The 27139-nt window shown below is 36.1% G+C and overlaps 1 protein-coding gene across 3 annotated transcripts; it reads left to right on the top strand.

Moving 5' to 3' along the window:
• Nucleotides 1–418: 418 nt before the first annotated feature.
• On the top strand, nucleotides 419–27139 carry LOC131145435 (uncharacterized). Of its 3 annotated transcripts, XM_058094508.1 has the most exons (20): nucleotides 419–645; nucleotides 1055–1207; nucleotides 1295–1454; nucleotides 3143–3461; nucleotides 3870–4007; nucleotides 4130–4322; nucleotides 4435–4565; nucleotides 8542–8754; nucleotides 9774–9940; nucleotides 12008–12086; nucleotides 13605–14129; nucleotides 14227–14597; nucleotides 15020–15142; nucleotides 15224–15328; nucleotides 15437–15685; nucleotides 15793–15861; nucleotides 16039–16266; nucleotides 17065–17178; nucleotides 24961–25074; nucleotides 26759–27139. In XM_058094508.1, the coding sequence occupies exons 1-20, from the start codon at nucleotides 543–545 to the stop codon at nucleotides 27045–27047; spliced, it is 3843 nt and encodes a 1280-aa protein (XP_057950491.1). In that variant the 5' UTR covers nucleotides 419–542; the 3' UTR covers nucleotides 27048–27139. The 3 variants fall into 3 exon arrangements, with proteins under 3 accessions (XP_057950491.1, XP_057950492.1, XP_057950494.1); XM_058094509.1 differs by lacking the exon at nucleotides 17065–17178 and having other exon boundaries at nucleotides 425–645; XM_058094511.1 differs by lacking the exon at nucleotides 419–645 and having other exon boundaries at nucleotides 1073–1207; nucleotides 1300–1454; nucleotides 26759–27133.

Below are 27139 nucleotides of genomic sequence, written 5' to 3'. Positions count from 1 at the left end.
TCCTTTTTGTTATTTTTTAAAATTCTATTTTCAATGTAAGGAAAAATTTAATTTCTCTGCATTTTTTCTTCCATTTTATTTTATCAAGAAGCAAACAAAGAATGTTATTTAAATTTTATCATATAAGTTTTTAGACAAAATGAGATATCTACACATGTAAAATACTTTTAGTTGTAACAAGCCTATAAATTCAAATAGATACTAGCTCATCGAAATAAAATCCAAAACCATTACATTTGATATAAGTTATCATATGAGGGTGTAAGACCGATTATAGAAGCCCATTTCACAAGTTAGGGCCCAGCCCAACCTCGCCCTAAATATTTTCATAGAAAATTGATTTCCAATAGAATTGTGCCACGCCAGCGCAGGTCCTCAGGAGCGCGGGAAAAGTTCTACATCGTTTGCCGCCATTATACACAAACCACAGAGGTGCAGAGCACAGCAATTCTGAGATCCAAGCCTCCGAAACTGGCAAACCCTAAATGTTAATCAATCGGAGACTCTAATCGTCAGAAAGTGCAGAGCTTGGTCGCTGAAGCATGGACATGGAAGGGCTATCCGTTATCTGTTCTGGTCTAGGGTTTCTGGAAGAGGACGAGGACGCGAATCGGATCGGCTATACAAAGGGCGAATATTCCTTAGGTATCGTTTTAATCTTTGTAATCCTTTTTTTGGTCGCTGATAAATTTTGAAGGAAAAAGAGCTCAAGTAAGCTGTGATTTGTCGTCTGTGTCGTTCTGGTATGGGAAAATGAAAATTTTTATCTCTTTTAGGTTTATTTAGATTTTTGTATTTGCACAATGGAAACGATTTTTTCTGTCTTGTTTCCGAAATTAAATTTTCTAAACGTTTGTTTGGTTGCTAAGAAATCTGATGAGAACCGAAGGAAAATGAAAAATTGGACTCTTACGTTTTCTGTTGTTTGGGTCGCCAGAATATAGGTTTTCGAATTAAATTTTTGCGCGAGGGAACAAAGCCAAAAACGCACTTATATTGGCAATCAAATGGCATATAGTGGTTGACCACTTTATTTTCTTCAATTTATTGACAGATAACTTGAAGGATTTGTTGAGGTTTCTCAGGCGTGATGATCCCCAGACCCGGGAAGTCTTCAAGCAAGTCTGTAAGTGGAATATTGTTTCTAAAGATTTGATACCAATCATTGAACACTGTCAAGATGATCGCAACTTGGTATTAAATGCAGGTAACTGCTTCTTGTCGATCCACTGAATGCTTGTGTAAAATATGTAAGAAAGATGTGTTAATCGGCCATTGATGTTTTATTTTGCAGTGAAGGTTTTAGTGTTTCTCACAATGCCTATTGAGCCCCCATCTACTGATATTCCCCAACAAATAGAGTATCTATGGGGCTTGAAGTCTGCATTTACATGCAGTGACACAATTGCAGTAATTGTCTCACTTCTCGAAGGTCCACTGGAAAATTTGCAACAGTGAGTACATCATATACTTTGGGGATTTGTTTTATACGGAATTTGTTCTGATTTGTACCTTCACACGTGTATTGCGAAATCATGAGCACATTATCTGCAGTGTTTTGGGAGCCAATGGTCTTTTGGACATCAATTGTGTTTAAAATGCAATTTTATGAAAGAACCAATATGTGCTGCATTTGCAACATAGATTCTTTAAAGCCATTTAAGTCTCAAAGTAAATGGACTTTTTTTGGTAACATTTTATTGATACATGCTGTAGTTTGAAAGAAAGCTATCCATTAAAAATTATTAAACAATTTAAGCACTATCTTTCATTTTTCTTATGTGACAATGCAATGGGCTCATTGCAGTTATTTAAAGGCCAAAAGTAGTTGTTCTTCTATGTTTTGCACTGTGTGTTCCTGCACCAGGGTGTGTGTGGGTTTAGCGTCATTTTCAGTGTTGGCTGACTTCTTGTCATTCTTTTACGGTCATCTTTGTGTTGTAGCCATTTGATAATTGTTACAATGGATGTGCATCCAATGTCTTAAATTTCAATTTCGACTCAAATTGCGAAGTTCCAAAAATATGGAAATTTCGATTGAAATTTTGATTTCAATGTCAATTTCGATTTGAAAAAATAACGGAAATCAGCAGTAAAACATGAAATTCTTTGTGAAACTTTAGAAATGGTTAACAAACATAATAATTCAAGTTTTAGGACTAATATATTACAAGTTAAATACATCTATGTCGTGTATGAGGTGGAAAAGTTGTAATATATTATGTGTATCAAACTTTTTTGTAAGATAATGTACAGCAAACATATTCAGCTAATACAAATGAAATTCATAAATCATTTAAATATTATTTATTATATAAATAATGATAATTTAGACATAAATGGCTAAATAAAATGCTGCTGTAAGTTTCTTTTTTCATATAATTTCTAAAGCATTTGTAATAATATTTTGTTTTGATAAAAATAAAAAAAAAATAAATTAAGAGAGAAATTTCACTTTACTCCTAAATATCATATTTGAATTTTGAGGAAATTTCATTGTATAGTTAAAATTTCAACAAGTTTCGCTGAAATTTTGAGATTTCGATAAATTTTGGAATGATTTGTTGAGATTTTGATGGAAATTATGTAAGACAAAAATCGACTGCCATTTTAATTTCGAGGGTGACAGAAACCCGAAATTTCGACGAAAATTCCAACAATTTCGTGGAAATTTAAGAGCATGTGTGCATCCTTCCTTTTGTACTTCATTCTTGTCTAGTTAGTGCTTCCCCTCCCCCCCCCCCCCCCAAAAAAAAAAATCCCCTTTTTCATGGAGAATGATAATTTTATTAATGTTTGAAAGTGTACATCAATAGAAAAGAACATATTGCATGCATAATGAAGAAAAAATAATAGTAATCATAATGAAGAAAAAATTTGTGAAGCATATTGCATGCATCTGTTACTCTCTTTTTTCCTTTCTGTGTTTGTGCTTCTTGCACTGTTAGTTACCCACAGTCTGGTCATTCAGTTTAAAAATATTATATATTTTACATAGATCTTGGATTTTGTGTCTCTATTTGTTCATGTTCACATGCTTTGTTTTTGTTACTGCAGTTATGTATCTATGCCATTATTTGTTTTCTTTATTATGTTTCCATGTCACTAGTCTTAAGTGACTGACTGATGCGACGTCAAACAGAGAAACTTTTACAGAGGATGACTGGAAATTGGTCCAACTGGTACTTACTTTATTTCGGAATGTTCTAGCTATTCAAGACATCTCCTTGTTTCAGAAGGCTGTGGGATCTGCTACTCAATTTTTGTCCCTACGAGACAAGTTCCTTGAATTATTGTTTGATGAGAATGTGATGGACTTGATCTTAGTTTTAGCCCAGCATGTTGGTGGTTCTCATGGCTATCTCCGTCCAGATAACTTGCTTTTATTGGAAACTTTCCATTACATATTTATGGGTCAAGAGCCAGACTTGATTGCCAGAGCATATCTAAAAGGTCCCAAGGTTGGTTTCTTTTGCTTCCTAGTGTGTTTATGCTTTCTAGGGCTGGCAGAATTTTGCATAGCACTTGTGAACATAACTGGGTGGGTAAATTGAAAGTGTCTCAGGCTGGAAGAGAAGAATTGAGATTAGTAAAATCATGAAACACAATTTTGTAATCTGCGCAAGACAAGTCAGTGAGTAAATTGGTACTATGGCTAGTTCTTTTTCTACAAGCACTAGGATCTTTGAGCCATGTATGCATCATCTGATTCTATATTTGTTTGAAAGCCATTGATAAGGCATTTAGTATCTGAAAATTTTTCATTAGCTGTCTATATCTCAGTGGCTGTTGTTCTCATTTCTTTGCAGTAACCACAATCTAGTGGCATTTAAGTGTTAATCTACTTCTAATTCATTTTTTGTTTGTAGCTAGAAGGAGATGCTGCAACTTCTCTTAAGAGTCTCAGATCTATTATGGAAGAGGAAGAAGAAAAAAGAAAACTGATTAGACTTCGCAGTTTGAGTCGTTATTCACAGTTTAGTGGAATATTTACACGGCTGACTGTGGTATGAAGTTGTCATTGTTCTGATGCCTATCAGGGGCATTATTTGGAAATTTACTAATATTGCTGATGTCTTGTAGGGGGAACTTTTAATTTGTTAACGATTTTAGTAATTTGTCTTGACAGGATGGTTCTAAAACATTATTCAAGGGAAACCCTGGTTCTACTTCTTCTGAAACCCTGTCTAGACATCATAAACTTCATCGTGGTCCACTGAAAAGAATTGTTTGGGACCATGAAAGATTGCCCTCAACAAAGTATAATCTTTTACAGTTATTGCACAACTTTCTGAACCAGTTTTTATCAGAAGCTTATAATGGTAATTATGTTTCATGAGAAATGGCCAGAAATTTTTAAATTTCTTTTTTTTTTTTTGGTTTTTTCCATCTTAATTTTGGTATATATTCTCACTCTAATTTCATGATTATCAGTTTTGATGCAGTCAGTCCGTGAGGATATTGAGAAGGAACATCATTCAGTTCAGAACAGTGATGTTGTTGCTTTCTTCCAGGTTGCTCAATTTGTTATGTCTTTTCAATATCGCAAGTTCTCGATTTCAAAGGTGAGAATTGATGCCAAGGAACTCATGACTTCGGAACTGCCTCTCATTCTTATTGACTTATACATTATTTATAGGGGATAGATTATAGATAATTCCCCCCCTCCTTTTTTTTTTTCTAAATAATTTTTTTTTGTAGCTTTATGTGAATAATTTATTGATTTTGGCTATTCAATGCTTTCAATTTGCTAGGAATAGTGCAAAATTATGATTTAGTTTAGAAGTTTTAATTATTAAAGGAGTTAAAACATGGATTGCAAGGACTGCCTGTTATTGTTTATGTAAGAATTACAATTGCTTATGGACTCTGTGATATCCTATTAGAACATATGGCTGGAAGATCAAATAACAGAGTTTCACTTGCCTGGTTAAGGTGCTAAGCCAAGTCATTGTAGATGAATATCAGCTAAATGTAACATGCTGGTGAGGGCAAGATTTCCTCAAAAGGAAAAATAGATTTTCTCTTAGAAAAAAAAACCCCCTTTTTTTTATGTGTTTAAGTTATTTGACTTTCTATGCTATTCTTTTTTTGAGCAAGTTTTCTCTGAATTACAATGTCTGATTTCCTATCCAATAAGATCAATCAGCTTCAAATCCATTTTATCTGAGAGGTCTTGAGTGTGCTACTGCTCATCATCAGCCAGATTCTCAGTGTCATCTTTCTCATTCACAAATAGAACCAGCTTCTACCATTTGTGGCGTTGGTAACAGACAGCCACCTTTTTTTTAAAACCTTGGAACACTAGTTGATCTGAATTAGCCTGCACATTTTGCTCATCACCCTAATTTTTATTACGTGTCCCTTCTCTCTTTTATTCCTTCTATCCCCTAAGTTTTGGATTCTTGAGTTTATTTCCAAGCCTTTGAAATGTGAGAGGGCTGACCCAGTATCATCTTCTTCCCTTTTTGTTACTTTTTCCTTGCCATAGGAAGGCCATTGTTCTCAATATGGAGCCCGATTTTCTAAGCTGAACTTCTCTAAAGTTAAAATCAAAAATGTTCTTTTGAGGTACTCATACATCATTGCAAATCTTAAATTCCTTCAACTCCACCTTCCAGGTAGACAGATACCTTTGACCCTTTTCATACCTACCCTTACTTTGGTGCTGGTTAGGTTATCTACTTTTTGTTAGTGGAGCTTCTTTCAGAAGCTTTTGAAAAAGTCTGATATGGACCATGTTGGGCATGTTCCATGGCTAAAGTCTGCATCTTAAATTGAGTTAACTCATCAAGGATGTAGTCCTCCTGATTTGGAATTGAAATTTGTTGACTTTTTGAGTCCGATCCCTATTTTGATGCTGACAAAGCATAAGTGTTTTATCTGTGCATTGAGTGCTTGTACAGGTTTTTATTTTGGCACGTACATAAGACAAAGGGAAATGGAAACCAGAAGCACTTAAAGAGACTATTGGTGCATTCCATGAAGACAAAAGAGCAAAGAGGAAAAGAAGACATATTTTAATTTGTAATTGCATTTTGTTTTCCATTTGGTCTGTAATAATGCATTGCATGCATGATGTGGATGAAAGCTCAGTGATGACCGTAGACAGACCTAGGACCAACATTTTTTAATAGAAAAACATTTTCTTAATAACTAATCGGTTAGGGTCAAAAGTTAGGGCCAAAATGAACTTTACAAAGACCGTCGACCGACGTTGGGGTTTTAGGCTTATTTAAAAGCCTTGGTCAGCTGAACCATTCCAGTTCAAATCACTTCAATCGACTGAACGGAGAAGTTGACCAAAGTCAAAGCCTCGGTCGACCGACCCAATTTGAACTCACCTTCCACGGTCAACAGAACTATAAATTTGACTTTTCTACCTTTCCTCGGGCAACCGATCTTCACGTTTTAAATGGGTTAGCTGACCGAACCTGTTAGCTCGGCTAGCTAACCTTTACTCACGGTCTACCGAACCTACGAAGGTTCGTAGATCGCCTTGGCTCAGCCAACTAGCCTTGTCTTCGGTCAACTGAATTCACATATATCTTCAAATTCACCAAGTCTGTTCAGCCGACCGACTCTTTAAGACGGTCAACCGAACCTTTCGGGTCAGGCCATTTTTAAATGCTTAAATACGCTTAAAAATTAATTAAATAATTTTAAAAATGACCAGTGTGTCCCCAACGGTCATATTTTGGCCAAAGTTTATATATAGTCTCTCATTACTCATAATTAGGGACTTGATTAGCCAACAAATTCTCTCAAATTTTATACTTAATTTTTTTACTTTCTTTTATTATTCTTTTGATAAATCTTAAAAGAGAGCATTGTTTTTGAGCATTCATTTGGGCATTTAGTTTTACAAATCATATATATCTTTTACTCTCATATCTTATTCATTTTTCAAATCATATTTTGAGAGTAAATCAAAAGGTTCTCCTATAATTTTTATTGAAAATATTTTTGGAGAAATTTATTTGGGTTCAAGTCTTTGAAGTGCATTATCATATACATCATTTTCAAAGGTTATAAAATAATATTGAGAAATACCACACGTACTCACATTGAACTTTTATTTCATATCATACGTGAGTGTATTTGAGCTTTATTGTGTACACATCTGCTTGTTGAAGAAGCATTTCTTTGTACAAAATTTAATACTTGTTGTATTCCCGACGTGTGGTCGAAAGAGGGAGACTTGCCTTGTGAAAAGTCCCGGATTGCTTAGACCCGGTTAAGAAAGCACCGGATGGTTTAGACCCGGTTAAGAAAGCCAGGTATGCCTTTCTAAGGTGTTGTTGTATAGGTTGGGGTCAGCCCTGTGAATTTGACCTAGGGCTTCCCTTGCTCAGTAAGGAAAGGGTGTTGTAATCGGTATCGCTCCACCCGCGAGTGAGCAACATAGTGAATCCTCTTGCTTGTGAGCTTGAGGCGGGGACGTAGGCAGTATTGGCCGAATTCTGATAACATATCGTGTGTCATTCTCTCTTTCCTTGCACTATTTTATTTTCTGCACTTAAATTTCTGCGCATGTATGCATCTGTTTAAATTTATTATTAATGTGTGCATGTGTTAAATATTTTGAATGATTGGAAAATACTGAGCCTGCTGTATCTGATTTCAATATCTGCTCAGTTATATTGTATTGGGTCTAGGAATTGCGTAGAAAGACCTTAGGCTGTGTAATACTGATTGCTAATTTGAATTGAGCCTAGGCAGAAATCTTTAAATACCCAATTCGCCCTCCTTATTGGGAATACATCAATTCCAACAAACTTGATGTAGAAATACTCAAGGAGGAATATTGAGCTTGAATAGTGCTGATTTGCCTAACCCTACATATGAGACTTGTTTGCTAGACTGTCAGTTCTTTAAATGTTGGAGTGGCCAAACATCATCATGTTGTTTAAGGCAGTGATGGTGATTGAGTGTCGGGAATTTTATCATTTCGGCGGAATTGGTGATGAAGGCTGATTGTAGTAATGGGTTACTCGAGGTGTTACCCTGATAGTTGTCGCAGGATTGATGGTGCTTAATTATTCATTCAAGGTAGCGGTGGTTGCACATCAGAAGTAATTTGAGGTGGCAACTGCAGTCATGGGTTGTTAAAAGCTGTGTTGATTTTGTGGTGCTGGCAAGATTATAGTGAGGCAAGATTGCGAAGGTTGTGTTATGATACTGGTCTGACAAGCGTGATGGCAGTGGATGCAGTCTGGTAATGGTAATTGAAATAAACTAGGGACAATTCCATGTTTTCTGAGTATTATAGAGAGACTGAAATTGATTCGATCTTTTAACTGAAAAATTATGGTGTTTTGATAATCAAAATTTAACCAACAATGCAAGAAGCATTGGTAAAATCTAAAACTATTGATTTTACATGATATTCTTTTACATGCCTCAGTTTTGAATATCCTGTACTGATTTGAACGATGTTTCTTATTGCTCATATATCTACTGGATTTATTGTTTCCATCCTAGTAGTCTATTTTTTATTCTCAATTCAACTGTTTGGTATGGTTCTTTGTGATTCAACAGACAAACATTGGAACCAATTCATTTGAAGCTTTCCCTGATAAGTATGTTGATAGCACATTGTTCAAAGGTGATATTTGTGGACCAATTGCAGCATCTATGAACGAGTCAATGTTCCTACTGGTCACTTCGAAGTGGCGTAGTGCATTTGATGGATTGAAGGAAACAAATAACTACAAGTTTTTATCTGCAGCAGGATCTCTGATGAAAATTATGGTAAAATAGTCTCTAACTTGATATTTTAATCTTCATGTGTGATTTTAGAGTTTTAAGGTTTGAAGAGATACAATTTGTTTGTCCTTCAGCAGCCTCCTAATTGTACTTGATTAGAGATATGCATGGACATGTAGGCTAATGTTAGATTACTACTTTACCTAAAAGTTTGAGCTGTTAGGTTGTGGGCCAACAAAGTATATCAAGCCCTAACACTCTTCCACACATGCAGCCTGATTGCACGTGGAGAGAGAAACAAAAAAGAATGACACCCATGTTGGGAACATGATAATTTCTAAGACTAGAATCCTGTAACTCGTGGAAACCATAGCTCTGATACCATCTTAGATTACCACTTTATCTAAAAGCTTGAGCTGTTAGGTTGTGGTCAACATGTATATCAAGCCTGAACAGTTAATATGCGCTGGGTATTTACTTGCATAACTTGAATGTTTTGGAGAGCAACATACATGTTCACATTAAGTCCCTGTTCTTTTTCTGATTTGGTATTGACATCACCTAGAGCAAGAATGCAAATTGTCTTACCATATTTAGTTAATTTTATGTGGTTACTGCCAGGCACTATTCAAGGATGTGATTCTATTAATGAGCTTTCAAAAGGCCTGGATGATTGATTGATGTGTTGATTTAGCTGGACAAGATTTAGAATATGAATTAATATATTTATTCCTTCCAGCTTCTTAGTAAGTCAGACAACCCATTGTGTAAGGATGGTTCTTCCTGCCATATGTCCTTGCCTTCCATATGCATGTCAATCTGTCTTCTCTACGTTTACCTTATTTGTTTGAATTTCAGTACAGTAGTTTTTATTTGACCATTGATCTAACATGCTTTCTTCGGCTTCTATGATGTCGAGTTTCTCCTTTGCATGCTGTTGACATGATATTTTTTTTTTCCTTTCATTAGCAGTTAATCCCTCTGGGGAGCATTTTATATTATAAGTTATGCTGATAAGATGCATTGTTATCTTTCTAAGTCATTCTGCTTGTTGCCTAGTGCAGATTCGCATGTTAGATTTGGTGCTAAAGCTATCATCAGAAGATTCTAAGGAGTGCCAAACAGCTCGTACCCTCCTTTACAAGTTATTTTATGATCAAACTGATGATGGGATGACTCAGTTCCTCTTGAACCTGATAAAATCATTTGACACTCATAAACAACCCAAAAGGTTTCCTTTCAGCTCAATACACCAAAAGATTTATTGCTTAATTACTATGAAAGTTGCTGATCTGCATTTTCTACCAGTTTGCTCAAAGTGTTGTTTAGGAAAGTGTGCAATTTAATAGAATTTGAATGCTTTGATCTGCAGTGCATTATGAAAATTTCATCCACTTATGCTTTTCCATAAACTTTTCTTCGGGTAACCTGGAACTCCGGTTCCTGAAATGAGTTCTTTGGACCCTCTTCGGTGGCACCAAATGAGGAAGCTGCAGTCCGCTCCAAGACATGCTCCAAGTAATTCGTATTGGGCAAGCATGTGAAGCGAAGGGAACATGATTTGAATTCAATACCTCCACCTGGCATTCCTGCATTTAGAGACATGTGCCTTTGCCATTGTGCCCAACCCTCGGGGGCAACTTCTCCATAAACTTGACTGCATCTATAATTATTTTAGAAGGATAATATGCAGCTGCATGCATAAACTTATGCCCCCTTGGTTCTTGGATAAACCAGCTCTAGATGCACCCATGCTTGTCCAACTCCTTTTGGATTGTAGAATTCAACGATTCACGAATGTGTAGCGTTCACTGAGGTTCAACTACTAGCTAAATCCCATGTTAGTTGAAGCCTACTTCTATTAGGATTAGTAGGTGTAAATAGGAGTCAATCCCTGCACTTTTTTGTTACTTCTCTTTGTTTTTTATCCATATTTTCATGAAATAAAAAGTGCCTCTTCCCATGTATAACTTCTATATTGGAGCTGTTATTTCACGAAAACAATAGGTGTACATCAATGATTTGCTTTGAGTCCTTATCTTTTTTGCACTAGTGAAGGATGAACTTACTAGGAGTATCCAAAATGAGGTTCCATGGTGTATGTTGTGTGTAGATGATTTTGTCTTGATTGATGAAGCTAATCTAATTTTAATTATGGAAGGAAGCTTTAAAATCTAGAGATTTTAGGATAAGTAGAAATAAGATAGAACATATGTAATTTCCGTCATGATAGGAAGAAATATTGGAGAAAAGGTTAAACTTGATGGTCAAAGAATTAATTACACCACTAGGTTTTGATACCTTGGATCTATTATGCTAGCTGAGAAATTGAAAATGTTATACATGAGTTAAAATAGGCTTGGTAAAATGGAGAAGTGCTTTGAGCATGTTGTGTGATTCTATGATACCCTTAAAATCAAAGGGAAAGTTCTATAGGACGGCTATAAAACCAGCTATACTATATGGATAAGAGTGTTGGGCAACTAAGAAACAATTTATTCAAAAATTAAAAGTTGTTAAAATGAGAATGTTAAGGTTATAAGTGGTATAACGTTAAAAGATAAAAATTAAGGAATGAACATATTTGTGGTAAGTTACGCATAATACTTGTAGAGGATAAGATAAGGGAGGGGCATATTAGATGGTTTGAGCATTTGCAATAGTGCAGCAGTGAGGAGTGAGCTAGTTACTGTCGATGGAGAGGAAGGGGTAGGGGTAGACTTAAAATAGCTTGGAAGGGGTTATTAAGTAGGATTTGATAGCCCTTAAATGGTCAGAGGAAATTTCCCATGATCGTGTAAATTGCTGAAAAAGGATTCTTGTAGCCGACTCTACCTAGTGGAACTTGAGCTTGATTTGTTGTTATTATTGTTGTCGTTGTTGTTATAGGCGACTTCTGAAAGAATAGCATAATGGTTGATTTTTTTTTTTAAAAAAAAATAAAGTGAGAGTTTGTTTCATTCTTTGTTTTGCTTTTACAAAGAACTTAATCGATCAGTCAAGTTTTTTCTCTTTTCTTTTTATACATTTAATTTTTTTTCTTGCTTTTCCCTAATTTTTTGAGATTCTAATGTATAAACATTTTATTGTTTATCGCCATTTCATGATGGTTGATTTTATCCTATCCAATCCTTAAAACCCTGCAGCCAATCCAAAGTAGGATCCTTCTTTTTCACAGCCTTGATATTCCTGCCCTCATGCATATACAATTGTAATTTGCTCTATGATAGCAGCTTGCAATAGTTTTTAGTTGTGTAAATGCATTTCTAATTATGTTACTTTGCGTTGTTCTCATCAGTGATCTTGCAGATCTTGTAGAAATGATACATGTGGTTGTACGACTAATGGAGAATCTTCAAGCACATGGCACACTGAGGGTATGCTATTATCTTTTAATACTTGTATGACAAACTTGGATCGGAATTTTATCATTATATTGGTTATTTTAATGACTGGGTTCCATGCTTATATTTTTGTTTTTAGATTTTTTTTACTAAATTAATTTTATAATCTAGTAAAAGCTACTGCAATGTTCACTGACCATGCATTACAGAATGAAGATAATTTAGTATTTCTATACTTGGATATTCTGCAGTCCCAAATTTGTGTAGCTTATAATTTTTGGGTAAACCCAGTACTGAACAACTTGGCTTAAGCATTCAGGGCAAGGTGACCAGTTCTTGGGTTAGCAGGTTTAAGACGGGGGTTGTGTTAGTTTAGTGCCAAATCTACTAAAAAATATGGGGTCATGTTGGGTCTTGTGCATCTTGGTGTGTGGTTATCCATTGCCCTCAGTCCAGCTAGTGTGTAACATTGACGATGGTAGCAGTAGTTTGGACATCTGATACCCATGGAATCCCTCAAATCCCTCATCACTTAGCAGTTAGCAGTGAGGCTGGACTTGCTGTATAACAAAGACATAGCATATTGAGCAGGAGATAATGACACCTGAGTTCCCATTCCAACATCAGTTGTGGAGGGAAAATCTGTGTGGCTTATATGTCTGGGAAAATCTACTACAATACAACTTGCCCCAAGTATTTTGAGCTAGTTGGCCAGCACAAGAGTTCTTGGGCTTGTGGCTTTGGCCTAAGACATTAAGAAAGTAGTGTTATCATGCAAGATAATTAAATGACAAAAATATTGTTCCTCTATTAAATTTTTAATTAGATTTTAATGTGTTGCAGTGAATTGTTTTTTTAGTGGCCATTTAAGTACAATGGAAAATTACTAGAGAGGTGAAACGTCAAAGTAGTGTCCTTGAGGAACCTTGTACTAGAAAGAGCTATAATGTTGACTGAAGCTTGTTTGTTAGTGAGGGTGAGCTTATCATGAGATCAAGTGTATGATCTAGCATGCTAAACGTGATAGGCAGTATTACCCATTAGCCACATTCTAATGCATGAGAATATGCATCATCTTAACTTGGCATGCAATTTTCTTGAAAAATAAAATTTATTTATTTATTTTTATTTTTTGAAGGGGAGCTTAGGCACAATGGTAAGGTTGTTGCCGTGTGACTTGGAGGTCACGGGTTCAAGGCGTGGTCCGCCTCTTGCAAAAATGCAAGGTAAAGCTGCGGACTATAGACCCATTGCAATCCGCCCCTTTCCTGGACCCAGCATACGTGGGAGTTTGTGCACCTGGATGCCCCTTTTTTTTTTCTTTTTTTTATTTTTTATTTTGTTTTAGGTAGACAAAAATGTTATAATGTTGCCATGCGAAGTCTTAAGAGTTATATATCCATGTCCATGTCCTGGGATAAATTTATTTGTCTCATCAATTATATTACACATTTCTTACCATGAATTACATTCTTTGCTTGTATGGGAAGAGAGAGCATCCTCTTTGTAATTATAATTTATAAGCCTTGAAATTATTGATCTGTCTTTAAGGTTTCTAGAAAATCACGGAAAGGGAAGAAAAAGAAAAATGCTGTGAAGGATTTCATGGACAAGCAAAATGCAGATCATGCTGAAATTGACTGTGAGATTGGCATTTCTAATTGTGAAAAATCTGTGCACTTGAGCGCTAAGCAAACGGAGAACTCAACGAATGAATGCTCTGGTCAGGAAGAAGTAACTATCCCCGAGCATGTTGATGGGCCTGGAACATCTATTCTGGACACAAGCAACCCTGCAGATGGGGTGTCACTGATGGATAATGATAAGTTTGATGGCAATGATGGTCTTCATAGTGGAATGAGTGATTCTTCCGGCGACGAGCAGCTACTTATGACTAATGAAGTTGATTTTAAGGTGTCTACTTTTGTTTCTGCTTTTGCAAACAATATGGTCATCCAGAATTTGTGTTGGCTGCTCAAGTTCTATAAAAACAATTCCACTAGTACAAACCACTACATTATATGCACATTGCGGAGGATCTGTGATGATCTAGAACTCTCTCCAATGTTATATCAGGTCAATTTTTTTCCCATGAAATTTGCTTGAAAATTTTTGAATATTTGCCTACATGAAATGTTTCTAATATCTGTGTTTCTTGGACAATTTTTTGCAGCTATCACTTGTCACCACATTCTATGACATCCTGGTTGAGCAGAAGTCAAGTCCATGCAAAGAATATGAAAATATTGTTAATTTTCTAACTAGTTTGGTTAGGAGAATGCTAAGGAAGATGAAGAATCAGCCTCTTCTTTTTGTGGAAATACTCTTCTGGAAGACAAGAAAAGAATGCCAGTACATTGATACTGAATCTTTACTGCAAGAGCTTGGCAGTTTGAAGAACAAGACTAGAAATTGGGCAAGTGGTTTAGGGGATGGAGAAATTGGTTCTTCACAAGATAAAGGAGGAATTCACAGAAGCATAGCAGACGCACTTGGTGATGATGAAGCTGATGTTGTGATATCTCACGAGCTAAATAATCAAATGTAAGGCTTGAATATCCACTTCTTGTTCTCTCTTATTCTTATCCGCTTATTATTTTACTTTTGTGTCAAATATTGGAGTTGGTATGATGATAAGTGCTTATTGGCTGAGCACAGTGGCATGGGTTGAATTCTGGAATTAGCGACTCCGGAATGGTTAAGGCTGCCGGGCATCCATCCTCCCCATACTTCACTATAATCAGGAGCCTTGTGTACAGGAGCTGACCTTTGATTCACTTTCAGTTTTCCTATGTCCCAATGGAAACTTTATGTGTTTTCTATATATATTAAAAGAATTTTCATATAGTATGATGTTTTTAGTTATATTTATGTCTTAGATTGATATACAAGACACTCTTAATTCTTTTAGATTCACGTGCACGAATGCTTTTTTTATTTGATTTATGTGATGTGCTCATGCCCAGGGAGGAAGACCAATATGATCACACAGTTCAAGAGGCTTTGCCTATGAATAATCGTGCTGGAAGATTGAACGAAAGCATCATGCCTACTAGCAGTGAGATTGGTGCGACAGAAAATTCTGACAAGTATGATAATGAGCTATATACTTATTTTTTTTTCCTCTCCTTTTAATCTAAAACAATGGGTTAGGATCTCCATATTTGCAGGGGAAGAGATTCTGTTGAACATGAAATTCAGAGCATTTCTAAAAGAAAGAAAAGGCTTGTTCTCAATGATGAGCTAGAGAAAAAATTAAAGGATCTGTATGAGAAGTAAGCATACTTCCAAGCTGTTGTTCTACTAGTTGTACAGTTCCATTTTAATTTCTTGTTTTTGAGATTTTCTTGCGATGCATCTGGTTTAAAATTTTTTTTATTTAGGTACAAAGATAATCGACGTTGCAGTCATCTTATTGCGGAAGCCCTTGATCTGGATAGAAAAGTTTCGCCAGTTCAAGTTTTTAACATGCTTAAACGTCTGGGAATTAAATTAAAGCCACGGAAAAATATGCTTGATACTGACATACCTTTTGCTGGTGGACCCAATGAACTTGGGAATGAGAAGGCATTGGAAAGTGGTCATCACCCACTTGACTCAAATGATTTGGATGGATCCTTGCTAAGAACTTCGTGAGTACTAACTGGCAATACATGTTCCATGAAAAATTGATTGTTTTTCAAGTCTCAATTTCCTGGTTGCAGAGTGAGTGTGCTAATTTCTAGTTGATGCTTTTTAGGCACACTAGAAAAAGAGTACGTGCCTTTAGTGAAGATCAGGAGATGATGATTAAAACTTTGTTTGAGAAGTGAGTGCTTCTATTAACTTGTATGCAAAGTGTAGTCTTTTTTAAGATCTGAATTTCTTCTAAATAATTGAATCCAAAATAGCTAAAAATTGGGAAATATTATATTTTTATCATTCTCTTTTCAAATTTAACTTTTCACTATTGGTTTGGGCTTGCATGCCTTTTCCCCCCCTTCAGGTTTAAAGACCATAAAAGATGCAGCCATATGATTGCAAATGCACTGGATGCTCATGGGGCATTCTCTGCAGCGCAAGTTACCCGTAAACTAAAGCAACTTGGCTTATTTGTTCCTCGACAGAGGAGTTCCCAGACCAATATGCACTTGATAGATGAGGATCCAAATGACATTTTAACAGATGGTGCACAGCAATCAGATGACGAAACATTACTATCACTTAGAAAGAGGTAAATAAATGTTCATGTTTCTGAAAAGTTTGGATTATATCCATGATATTTTAAATCTTGTTCCAATTGTTACCATGCTGCTAGCATATCAGATTTTGAAAATTCAGGATCAACCATGAATGGGCATGTATGTAACTTGGTGTTTGTAGCTGAATCATAAGACTACAAAGATATGGTATACCTAGACGTTCCTCAACTCTAGAACATTATCCCAGCTATTGTAGGCTAAATATGCAGATTTATTTAACTGCACTTTATTTAAGGGTATGTTTCTGCTATATTGTGGGCTGTCTTTTGTCCTTGCAAAAAAATGGTCTTTTTTTAACATTATTTTAATTTAGATTGTTCTGACCTTCTCAGAATACTTACCTCTTTATCCTTTCTGAAACTTTATCTTTAACTATGTCATAAGCATGTTCTTTTCCTGCTTGTCATTTGTACCATCTACCTTTTTAATAATTGCAGCTATGTAGAAATAGATCATTAATTTAATTGTCTTCAATTAACAGACAAGTCCCTATGACTATTTTTCTACTTCATATAATAATTGCTGGTAGCTTGGTTCATTTATAGAATGATCTTCTATAATTAAAAAGAAATTCCAAATTTTATTTGGGTTTTAAATTAAAAAGAATACGAGTACTAGATATATGTGGAAAATGCTGAGTATTTGCGATGAGGCCTTTTTTGGGTCAAATTCTATTGAGAACTTCTATTTTTTAAACTTTGAGTGTTAGTAGCCATTACTGTTTTTACTAAGATTTGCAGTTCTGCTTGAACTTATATTTGCCTATTCAGGAGCAAAAACAAGGGAAACAGCATATTGCCCAGTGATGAGGCTCAAATGATGAAGACTGATGGAAAACTATCACATGATAATTCTGACGATGAAATCCTTAGCTCTGTTCTGGCGTAAGCTCTCTCTCTGCGTGTGTGTGTGGTTGCAGTCTTTGAATTTTTTAAAATAAAATATTAAATTTATTTAGTGAATAAGGGGAAATGCGACAGAGGAAGAGCTCTTACTTTTAAAATAGGGATTGGGTGAGAAGGAAGGAATATAAAAAGGGAAAAAAGTCAAATCTACATGGGAGGGAGACATTTAAACATTTGTGATGGTGAAGCCCCTCTTTTGCCCCCCAAAATTTTGGGTCTTTTCAAATTTTTGTATATTCCATTCATAAATCTGATGGAAAATCTTCATTTTCTTCACGAACTGCTATTAGCAAGTGGACATTTACAATAATTATTTTTAGAAATGGAAGACCTTAATTGTTTGTTAAAAACGTTGAAATTTGAATTTTGCCATCGTTTGATAGTATGACATCATTGTTTTTTTACTGTTCAGAATATTTTAACGAACGAATTTGTTGTTGTCACTATTGTTAATGTTTTTCTATAATTGGCATATTCATTTCATGATTGCAATTGTAGGATACGATCTCTTTATTCTGTAAATTGATCCATGTTATGAGGGCGTTAATGGTTCTAAACTTCTTTTGATATCAATTTGAATGTCACCAGTCTTGACGTGAGATAAAATTACCTTGTTTATCATGATCATTCCAGACAGTGACAGTAGTTCCATTGTGTATGAGAACTTATCAGTAGTTTTTCGTTTTATGCCTTTCTTCTAGATGATATTTTTCTTATGAAGTTGGGATGTCTTCAAAACTGTGCTTTTACTGGCAATGGAATCCAATTCTTGTTTAAAAGGCACAAAGCAGCAATATTTTTACTATTTTCATGGAATTTGTTAAGGTAATGGTGAGAGCAGAGGGTGGCATTGGAGTGTTTGGTGGGGTTGGTGTGGGTACCAGTTCTAGTAATTTCAATGGTGTGTTGTGGTGAAACTGTAGGTCAATGAATTGGATTCTAACTTGAGTTAATATGAATTTGAATTTGCTAATTTGGATGTGATTATGTAATGGCTGCTACAACCGCTATGGGAGGGCAGAATTATTTTTTTGTGTGTTTTTTCTTCCCATTTCTCTAATCTTTCCTTAAGTCAATCTCAATCAGCTATGTGAAGAGAAAGGGCAGAAGATTATTCTCTAATAAAGTCATTTTCTTTCACGATGAAAAGGGGGAGAAGATTATTGCAGGGATGATAATGATATAGACATTCACAAGCGATGCATTATTGAACAATTTGATATGGACCAACGTTTTTAAAGGACAACTATTCATCTTGATTATATTAGCAATTTGATATTTCTTTTCCATATTGTTCAACTTCAACCTTCATTCTTTTCTAGTTCTTATATTGTTTGAGTAGTCAATATTTTTTTTGAACAACGTTTTGGTCAAAATTTATTTGATTTTATTACTTCAACTAATAAAATAATAGAATTTGTTTAATTTATTTTATGTTTTATGTGCCTAATAGATTGGGTATATCATATTATGAGGTGATGTATTTTGTTTCATTAATTAATTTTTTTATATGCATATTATTATTGAAAAGTGAAAAAATATATAAATTTTTTCTTAGGATAGTTTAAAATCAATGTAAAAGTTATCACTTATTACCTTAGTAAACAATGTTAGTAAGTTTATTTAAAGGATCGAAAATGCATTCAGAATCCTTCGAGGAAAAGTTTAAAACATGTAAATGTACAAATATGGAGAAGGTTTTGGGTGCTTGGAAAAAATCCATGGCTGTTACTCTTGCTTCTTGCAATGTAAAATATGCTCTACTCACTTTTGGCGACACCCATTGCAATTACAGCACACTACCCACTACAGCTATTTAGAACCATGCTTACAACAACAAAGTGATATGTTCATGCTTACAACAACAAAGTGATATGTTAAGAAGTTTATAAAATAAAGAGAAATGAAAAATGCATATGTATTTATGTTTTTTTTTCCCCTCAAATAGTCATCTATAAGTATTGAAAACTTAATATTTGTCTAATATTATATAATTGTTAATTAGCATGTCATTCCCACATCATGTCCTATATTTTAAGGATTTGTCATATTTTTGTGTTTGTCACTTTGTCTTTGTCATGTTGTGTTTGTGTCTCTTGTTGTAAACACTAGCAACATGAATTGAACCTAGGATCTTGCAGCAACCATAGCTTCAACCAAGATATTAGTTGTGCAAATTAATGTGTAGGGGAATTGATTGGTCTTACAATGCAGCAACCAACGATGAAATATACAGAGAAACACAATCACATAGATTGTATGAAAGCAATAAAACAATGACACGAATAATTATGTGGTTCGACAATGCCTACATCCACGGGAGCAAACGGTAGTGATTTTTCACTATCTTGTGTCAAAAGACATGGATTACAACATACAACATGTATATACAACCCTCTCGGAGGTTTTTCCCCCGAAACCCAACCTATTCAACTTCCTAATTCAAAATTTGAAAAGCAGTGCCGAGTAACTTAGCAAAATCGTCGACGGTTTAATGCCAAGACCAAACAATCGATATAACACTACAAATCCGTCGACTGTTGTTCTGCACCTGAACAAAATAGTCGACTGTTTCAGGCAAACTGTCGTTGGTTTCTTCCTTCAAGCTAGCTTCTCTGTTTTTCTCATCATTTTTTTTCGTACATGTGTTCCACTCAACATATGAGCCACATATTACAATAATCTCTACCTTAGTGAATATACACCCCTTGGGAGAAGAAACGAAAACATAACCAGTTGCTTCACTTGGGACAATAGGTTGGGACTGCCTCTCGTCTAGCAACTGGAGACATTAAGCAAGTCAAAGCAGTGCTTGAACTTATCCGTGGTAACAGGCTTTGTCAAGATATCCGCTGCATTCTCAAAGGTGTAAACTTTCTCAAATACAAGTTCACTAGAGGAAATTTATTCTCAGATCCTGTGAAACCTCACATCTATGTGCTTGGTTCTCGTATGATACATTTGGTTCTTCGCCAAATAGATGACACTGACTATCACAACCCAACCGAACTCCATTCTGTTGAATACCTAGGTCCTTGACCAGTCCTGTAAGCCACAATGCTTCCTTGGGAGTTTCGGCAACTGCCATGTACCATGGACCTCCAACAAATAGGCCCTCTCACAAGTGTGAACACATACCCTGTTGTAGACCTCCTGTCATCTAGGTTCACTGCATAATCTGCATCCACAAATCCCATAACTAACGGATCACTCTATTGCCTGCCGAACATGATGCTATAGTGTGAAGCACCCTGCAAGTATTTGAAAATTGACTTGAATGCATCCCAATGCTTTCTATCCGGATTTGAAAGAAACTTACTACACTGACAACTTGTGCAAATTCGGTCTTGTACATACCATAGCATGCATTAAACACCCCGCTGTACTAGCATAGGGGACTTTTGACATGTCATGAATATCATCATCCGTCCTTGGGCACTGAGCGGTAGACAATTTAAAATGATTCGCCAATGGTGTACTTACCGGTTTTGCATAAATCATGTTAAACCTCACCAACATCTTCTCCATATAGCTACCTTGAGATAATCACAATTTCCCTACAGTGTTGTCCCTGCGATTCTCCATCCCAAGAATCTTCTTGGCTGCACCCAAATCTTTCACGTCAAACTCTTTATTCAATAGAGTTTTCAACTGATTTACCTCTGTCATATCCTTCGTAGCAATCAGCATGTCGTCAATATAGAGCAACAGAAAAAAGAGTAAACCATCCTCAAGAAGCTTCACATAAACACAGCAATCATACTCACACTTCCTATAGCCAATCTAGATCATGTGGGAGTCAAAACGTTTGTACCACTGCTTTGGAGACTGTTTCAACCCGTAAAATGATTTTTTCAGTTTACAAACTAAGTGCTCTTGTCCAAGTTGACTAGACCCTGGTTGTACCATATAAATCAGCTCCTCCAAATCACTATGGAGAAATGTTGTCTTTACGTTCATTTGCTCCAAATGCATAACGAAATGCGCCACCAATCCTAACACTACCCTGATGGAAGTGTGTCTGACCATAGGGGAGAAGATCTCATCATAATCAACTCATTTTCTCTATAAGGAACCCTTTGCTACTAATCGAACCTTGAAGTTCTCTCCTTTTTTTGATGTCACTTCTTTCTTCCTATATACCCACTTGCATCCTATTGCACTTTTTCCTTTTGGAAGCTCCACCAACTCCCACGCTTGGTTCTTATGCAATGACTCCATCTCCTCCACCATAGCATCCATCCATCTACTTTACTCTTAGCTGTGCACCGCCTCTTGAAAAGTAGTAGGATCTTTGCAACTGGTAATGAGTGCATAAGACACCAGATCATCAAATCCATACCTAGACGGTGACTTAATAGTGTGTATGGGTTTGTGTATAACTATATTATGATCCTGCTGGTCTCCCAAGCTAGAACTCCCTGCATTTTGAATAATGTCATCATTGCCTTGAGTCTCTAACTCCACCCGCACCACATGTTTATTGATGCTGCAGTTTTCTGACACTTGTTTTTCTTTCTTTTTTTCTTCTTTAGTACGTTGCACCATGGCTTTTTCATAAAAAAAAAACCACATCTCTACTGATCACCACCTTGTTTGCCTTTGGGTCCCATAACTTGAAATCTTTCACACCTTTTTGATACTCCAAAAAAATGCACCGTCTAGACTTTGCATCAAGTTTCGATCTCTCCTCAGTAGAAATGTGTACATAGGCTGGACATCCAAACATTCTCAAACCGGAGTAGTCTATCGCGTTACCTGTCCATACCTCCTTTGCAACTTTCCCATCTAGTGATGTCCTTGGCGATTGGTTAATCAAGGAACACGCCATACTCACCGCCTCTGCCCAGAAGTTCCTTGCAAGCCCTGCATTCAACCTAAGACACCGAGCCTTTTCAGTTAGAGTTCGGTTCATCCTTTCCGTACTGTGAAGTGTCTCCTTATGCTATGTTGCTCGCAAAACTCCTTGAACCTTTAATCAGTGTATTGAATCAGTGTACTTGGTTCCATTGTCTGACCTGAGGCACTTAATTTTTTCTCTCGATCTAGTTTTTCACCTCAGTTTTCCACAATTTAAACCTGGAAAACATATCTGACTTGTGCCGCATGAAGTACACCCAAACCTTTCGCGAGTGATCATCGATAAAACTCATGAAGTACATATGTTCACCTTGTTATGCTACTCTCACTGGTCCTTAAACATCTGTGAATGTAGTCAAGAATACGTTTCGTCTTGTGTATTGTTGTCTTGAATTGCACCCTGTTCTGTTTCTCAAGAACATAATACCTGCAGAAATTCAGCCTGCATGTTTTGATACCCTTCAAAAGATTTCTCTTATGAAGTTCCATCATTCCACGCTCACCCATATGCCCTAACCGCATATGCCACAAAATAGTATTATTTGACTCAAAATCTGCAGCTGCAACTCTACCTACAAGTGTGGTACCCAGCAGTGCATAGATATTTCCCGCTAATTTTTGTCCGTTCATCACCATTAAGACGCCTTTACACACTTTCATTACCCCACTTTTAGACTTGTAACTAAACTCTTTAGAATCTAAAGTGCCCAATAAAATCAAATTCTTCCGTAGATACGGTATATGCCTAACATCACATAATGTTCTCACAACATCATCATACATTTTAATTATAATATTTCCTATTCCAACAATTTTGCATAAAGCATCATTTCCTATAAGAATAGAATCAGAATTTACTGATATGTAGGTGATGAACCAATCTTTATTTCGTGTCATGTGATAAGAGTACACCAAATCTAGGATCTAAGAATCCGTAAGGCAATTTGAACCCGATGAAATAGAAAGCATATCACCATCACCGCTCTTCGAGTCTCGTTGTTTCACTACATTCGCCGATTTTGACGAACTCTCTTGATTTTATGCATTCCCCTTTTTCCTTTCCGGACACGAATTTTATGTGTCCCTTTTTCCCGCACTTAAAACACCGTATGTCCTTCTTCTTGGATTGGGACTGAGATTTATAATTACTCGATCCGCTTCGGAATGTGCTTCTCCCACGTTCTTGGTTACTCTTCACCACAATCCCTTCACCTTGTGAAATCTTATCGGTGACCTTCTTCCTTTGATGAAAACCTAGCAGAGCGCTTATAACCTCTTCCAAATTCAGGGTTTCTTTTCCTCATGTCAGAGTTGTAACCAAATTTTCATACGTATGAGATGCAGGTAGGGAATTTAGTAGCATCAACGCTTTGTCTTCTTCCTCGAACTTCACATCAACCTGCATCAAATCACTTATTATCTGATTGAATACATTGATGTGTTGGTTCAAATCCGAACCCTCTGCCATCTTAAGCCAATACAATTTCTGCTTAAGATACAACTTGTTCGTTAAAGACTTGGACATATACCGACTTTCCAGTTTTTGCTAAATTGTCGCTGGAGATTCCTCATCGATGATGTGATACATCATCAGTCGGACAAAACCTAATAGTCGCCACAGCTTTCGCTTCCAACTTCTTTCAACTTGTTTTGCCCATGCCTTTCGGTTGACTTCTGTATAATGTCTTCACCATATCTTCTCGTACTAACAGATTTTTAACCCTCCTCTGCCATAGTCCAAAATTTCCTGTTCCATCGAACTTAACAACATCGAACTTTGCAGAAGAAATTCCAGAAGCCATTATAACCTAATGCTCTGATGCCAATTTGTTGTACAAATTAATGCGTAGCGGAATTGATTGGTCTTACAATGCAGCAACTAACGATGAAATATACAGAAAAACACAATCACACAGATTATATGAAAGCAATAAAACAATGACACGAAGAATTATGTGGTTCGGCAATGCCTACATTCACAGGAGCAAACGACAATGATTTTTCACTATCTTGTGTTAAAAGACATATAGATTACTACATACAACATGTATATATAACCCTCCCGGAGGTTTGTCCTTCAAAACCCAACATATTCAACTCTCCAATTCAAAATTCGAAAACTAGCGTTAAGTAACTAAGCAAAACCGTCGACGGCTTTAGACATATTGTCGACGGTTTAATACTGAGACCAAACAGTTGATATAACACTACAAATCCGTCGACTGTTTCTTCTGCAACTGAACAAAACTGTCGATGGTTTCAGGCAAACCGTCGCCGGTTTCTTCCTGCAAGCTAGCTTCTCTGTTTTTCTCACCACGTTTTCTTTGTACATGTGTTCCACTCAACATATGAGCCACATATTACAACAATATGTGAAACAACCCCTCAGCCTAAGAGCTTAAGCTACAGGGCTGTAGGCTAACAATTTATATCAATTGCTAAAATGGAAATAGAAAAATATTTTTGAGAACATCTTCTTTTGTGTTATGTATTTTATTCTTTAATTAAATATTGGATGTAAAATGGCAGTGGTGTGATTGTTTATTTATATATGTATTTATGTAGGTATATATGTATCCTTTTAATAAATTAGACTAAGACATGAATTTTGTTTGTTTGTGGAAGAAAAAAAAATGATTTTTAAATTGGAAATAACTTGTTTTGTTTTTTATTAGTTATTTTTTGTTTTTTCCCCTCTTTATGTTTGTGTTTATGTTCTATGCATGCACTTTCCAAAGAACAAGATTGTTTAGAATATGGTTATGGTTATGTTCTGTCTTCATAATACTTAATTGGAATTTAATTGTTTAAGGCGTGTTCAAACCACTATGGATGTCAATATTTCCTTGTTTTTCTCGTTATCCTTTATTTCAAATTTCTTTATTCATTTTCTTGATGCAGGAAAACTAGATATGTTCTAAAGAAAAAAGATGAGAAAGTCACTATCGCATCTGTTCAGCAGCCAGGAATTGAAAGTGACTTACGAAATGGAATTATATCGGATGTTTTAGAAAGGTGTGCAACTAATCTACCCAATTTTTTAATTTATCAATGGACGCATAATGTAATGTTTTATATCTTTGTATTGGGTTATGTATGTGCAGTGTATTTCTTGATTAGTTTTGAATTCTAGGATGTGCAAGGTATGCACCCGACAAAGCAAGCCATATCTAATTCTATCCAGCGCACATTTGAAAGTTCATGCGTCTCTTTATGCATAGTACTGTTGATACATCTCCTTTTGCAAAGTACTGTTGATGCATATCCTCTTGCCATGTACTTTTGATGTCTCTTTTTGCAATGTACTTGTGCTTTAGTGCTAGAATATTGAAATGGATTTTGTATTTTGTCTGAAATGCGTGCATAATCTTTTTTACTGGGAAACGGAGCCTTGATATTTATTATGAGGCTTTCAGGTTTGTATGTCTAATTTATGAGTTCTGAATTGCGACTAATGTTAGTGTGCTAAGCCATTGAAGTGTTTGCATGACAAGCAGTTGAATGAGACTCTAGCATGCAAAATTCAGAAGCCAATGGTCCCATTTTGTTTGTTCTAATGGCAAGTCTAGATGTCAATGAAACGCATGGGTTTGTGTTTTCAAAGTGGGCAACCCTTGGCAAAAATGCTGGGTGTTAGGATCATATTTGGCCTACCCTTCCAAAGACATCACTTGGGGAACAAGGCCCAGGCAATGCCTCTTGTCAACAAAATGCTGTGTTCTTTTGCTGCGAGCTAAACTAGAGTGCAGATTATGGGACTTTTATTGGATCTAGATTTCTTTTAACTCGATAGGATTTTTAGTACAAGTTTTGAGATTCTTTGGAGTTTGATAAAGATATTTGTTTGAGGACACAGTTTGGTTTTAAAATGACTCTGACACCATAGATGAAAAAGGGAGAAAGAAAGCAAACAATCAAGACAACCCATTTTACCCTACTTTGGCCAAGCTACATTGGTAGAATAAACAAGATCCACAACAACAATTGCTTGAACAAAACGTGAGCTTCATGTAGCAGCCTATTTTAATTAGATTTTCATGTTGAATGTTGTGGATTAGCAGACAAAATTTTCTTCTTTTCTCTTGGAATTGTTTTTTGGGGGTGGGCTTTGGAGCCCCACCTGGGGGGGGGGGGGGGGTTGGGGTTGGTGTTAGGCAGCAGAAATAAATTTTACTTACATGATAATATTACTAAAAATTATTAAAAGAATGTGCCTCCTTGTTCAAGAGCATTTTGGGCAGGTCCTAGGACATTCACTTAAAATAGATGTTCAACGTCAATAGAGTTTAAGTCCGAAGAAAATAAATATTTGAAGTGCACTTCTCTTTTGTGAAGGTTTTCCGATCAGGGAAGATCTACTTAGAATTACAAGGTTTATCTTGCCGCTCCTTGTCTTGGGGATGGATGTGAACAATTGGGTGAATTTTGAGCAGGGAAAAGATGGAGGGGGTTAGGCAGCAGATAATTTTAAGTTGTATTACACTATTACTTAAAAGTGCTTCATCATTAATTTATTAAAAATGCCTCATTGTTCAGGAGCATCTTTCAAACTGGTTATTGGCCTAGAACATTTATTTAAAAGAGTTTGTCCAAACTTCAATACAAAAATTTAGTGTGCGCTTTGCATTGTAATGAAGACATTCAGTTTAGTGCAGATTTAATTGAAACATATAGTTTATGTTGATGCTTCTTGTTTTAGGGATGGAAGTCAGCAACCTGGTGAAATATTGGAAGCTCCAGAAACTGATGCAGATCGTCACCTCAAGCATGCAGACTTACATGGCATTGCAGAAGGTGAAGTGAGTGGCAATAGCAGTGGAGGTGTTGATCCTGTGAGCAGTGTTGATCATTCATCACTTCAGCAACCATATGATGAGTTGGCCGATGAATTGGAAGATTTGGGAGATGATGTGGCCCCAGTCACCTCACCAAAAAGTTCTGTGAGAAGGAAGTTGAGGATGGTAATTGATATGGAGGACGACGAGTAAGAGCAGCATGGCCATGTTTGTATGGCTGTAACCTTTTCATGTAAAGTCATGGTGCATTCTGTAAATCCATTCTCTAGGATCCATTAATTTTA

Source organism: Malania oleifera, chromosome 13 (genome assembly GCF_029873635.1).
Source record: "Malania oleifera isolate guangnan ecotype guangnan chromosome 13, ASM2987363v1, whole genome shotgun sequence".
Classification (NCBI taxonomy): Eukaryota; Viridiplantae; Streptophyta; class Magnoliopsida; order Santalales; family Ximeniaceae; genus Malania; species Malania oleifera.
This window is presented reverse-complemented; position numbering and strand designations above follow the sequence as displayed.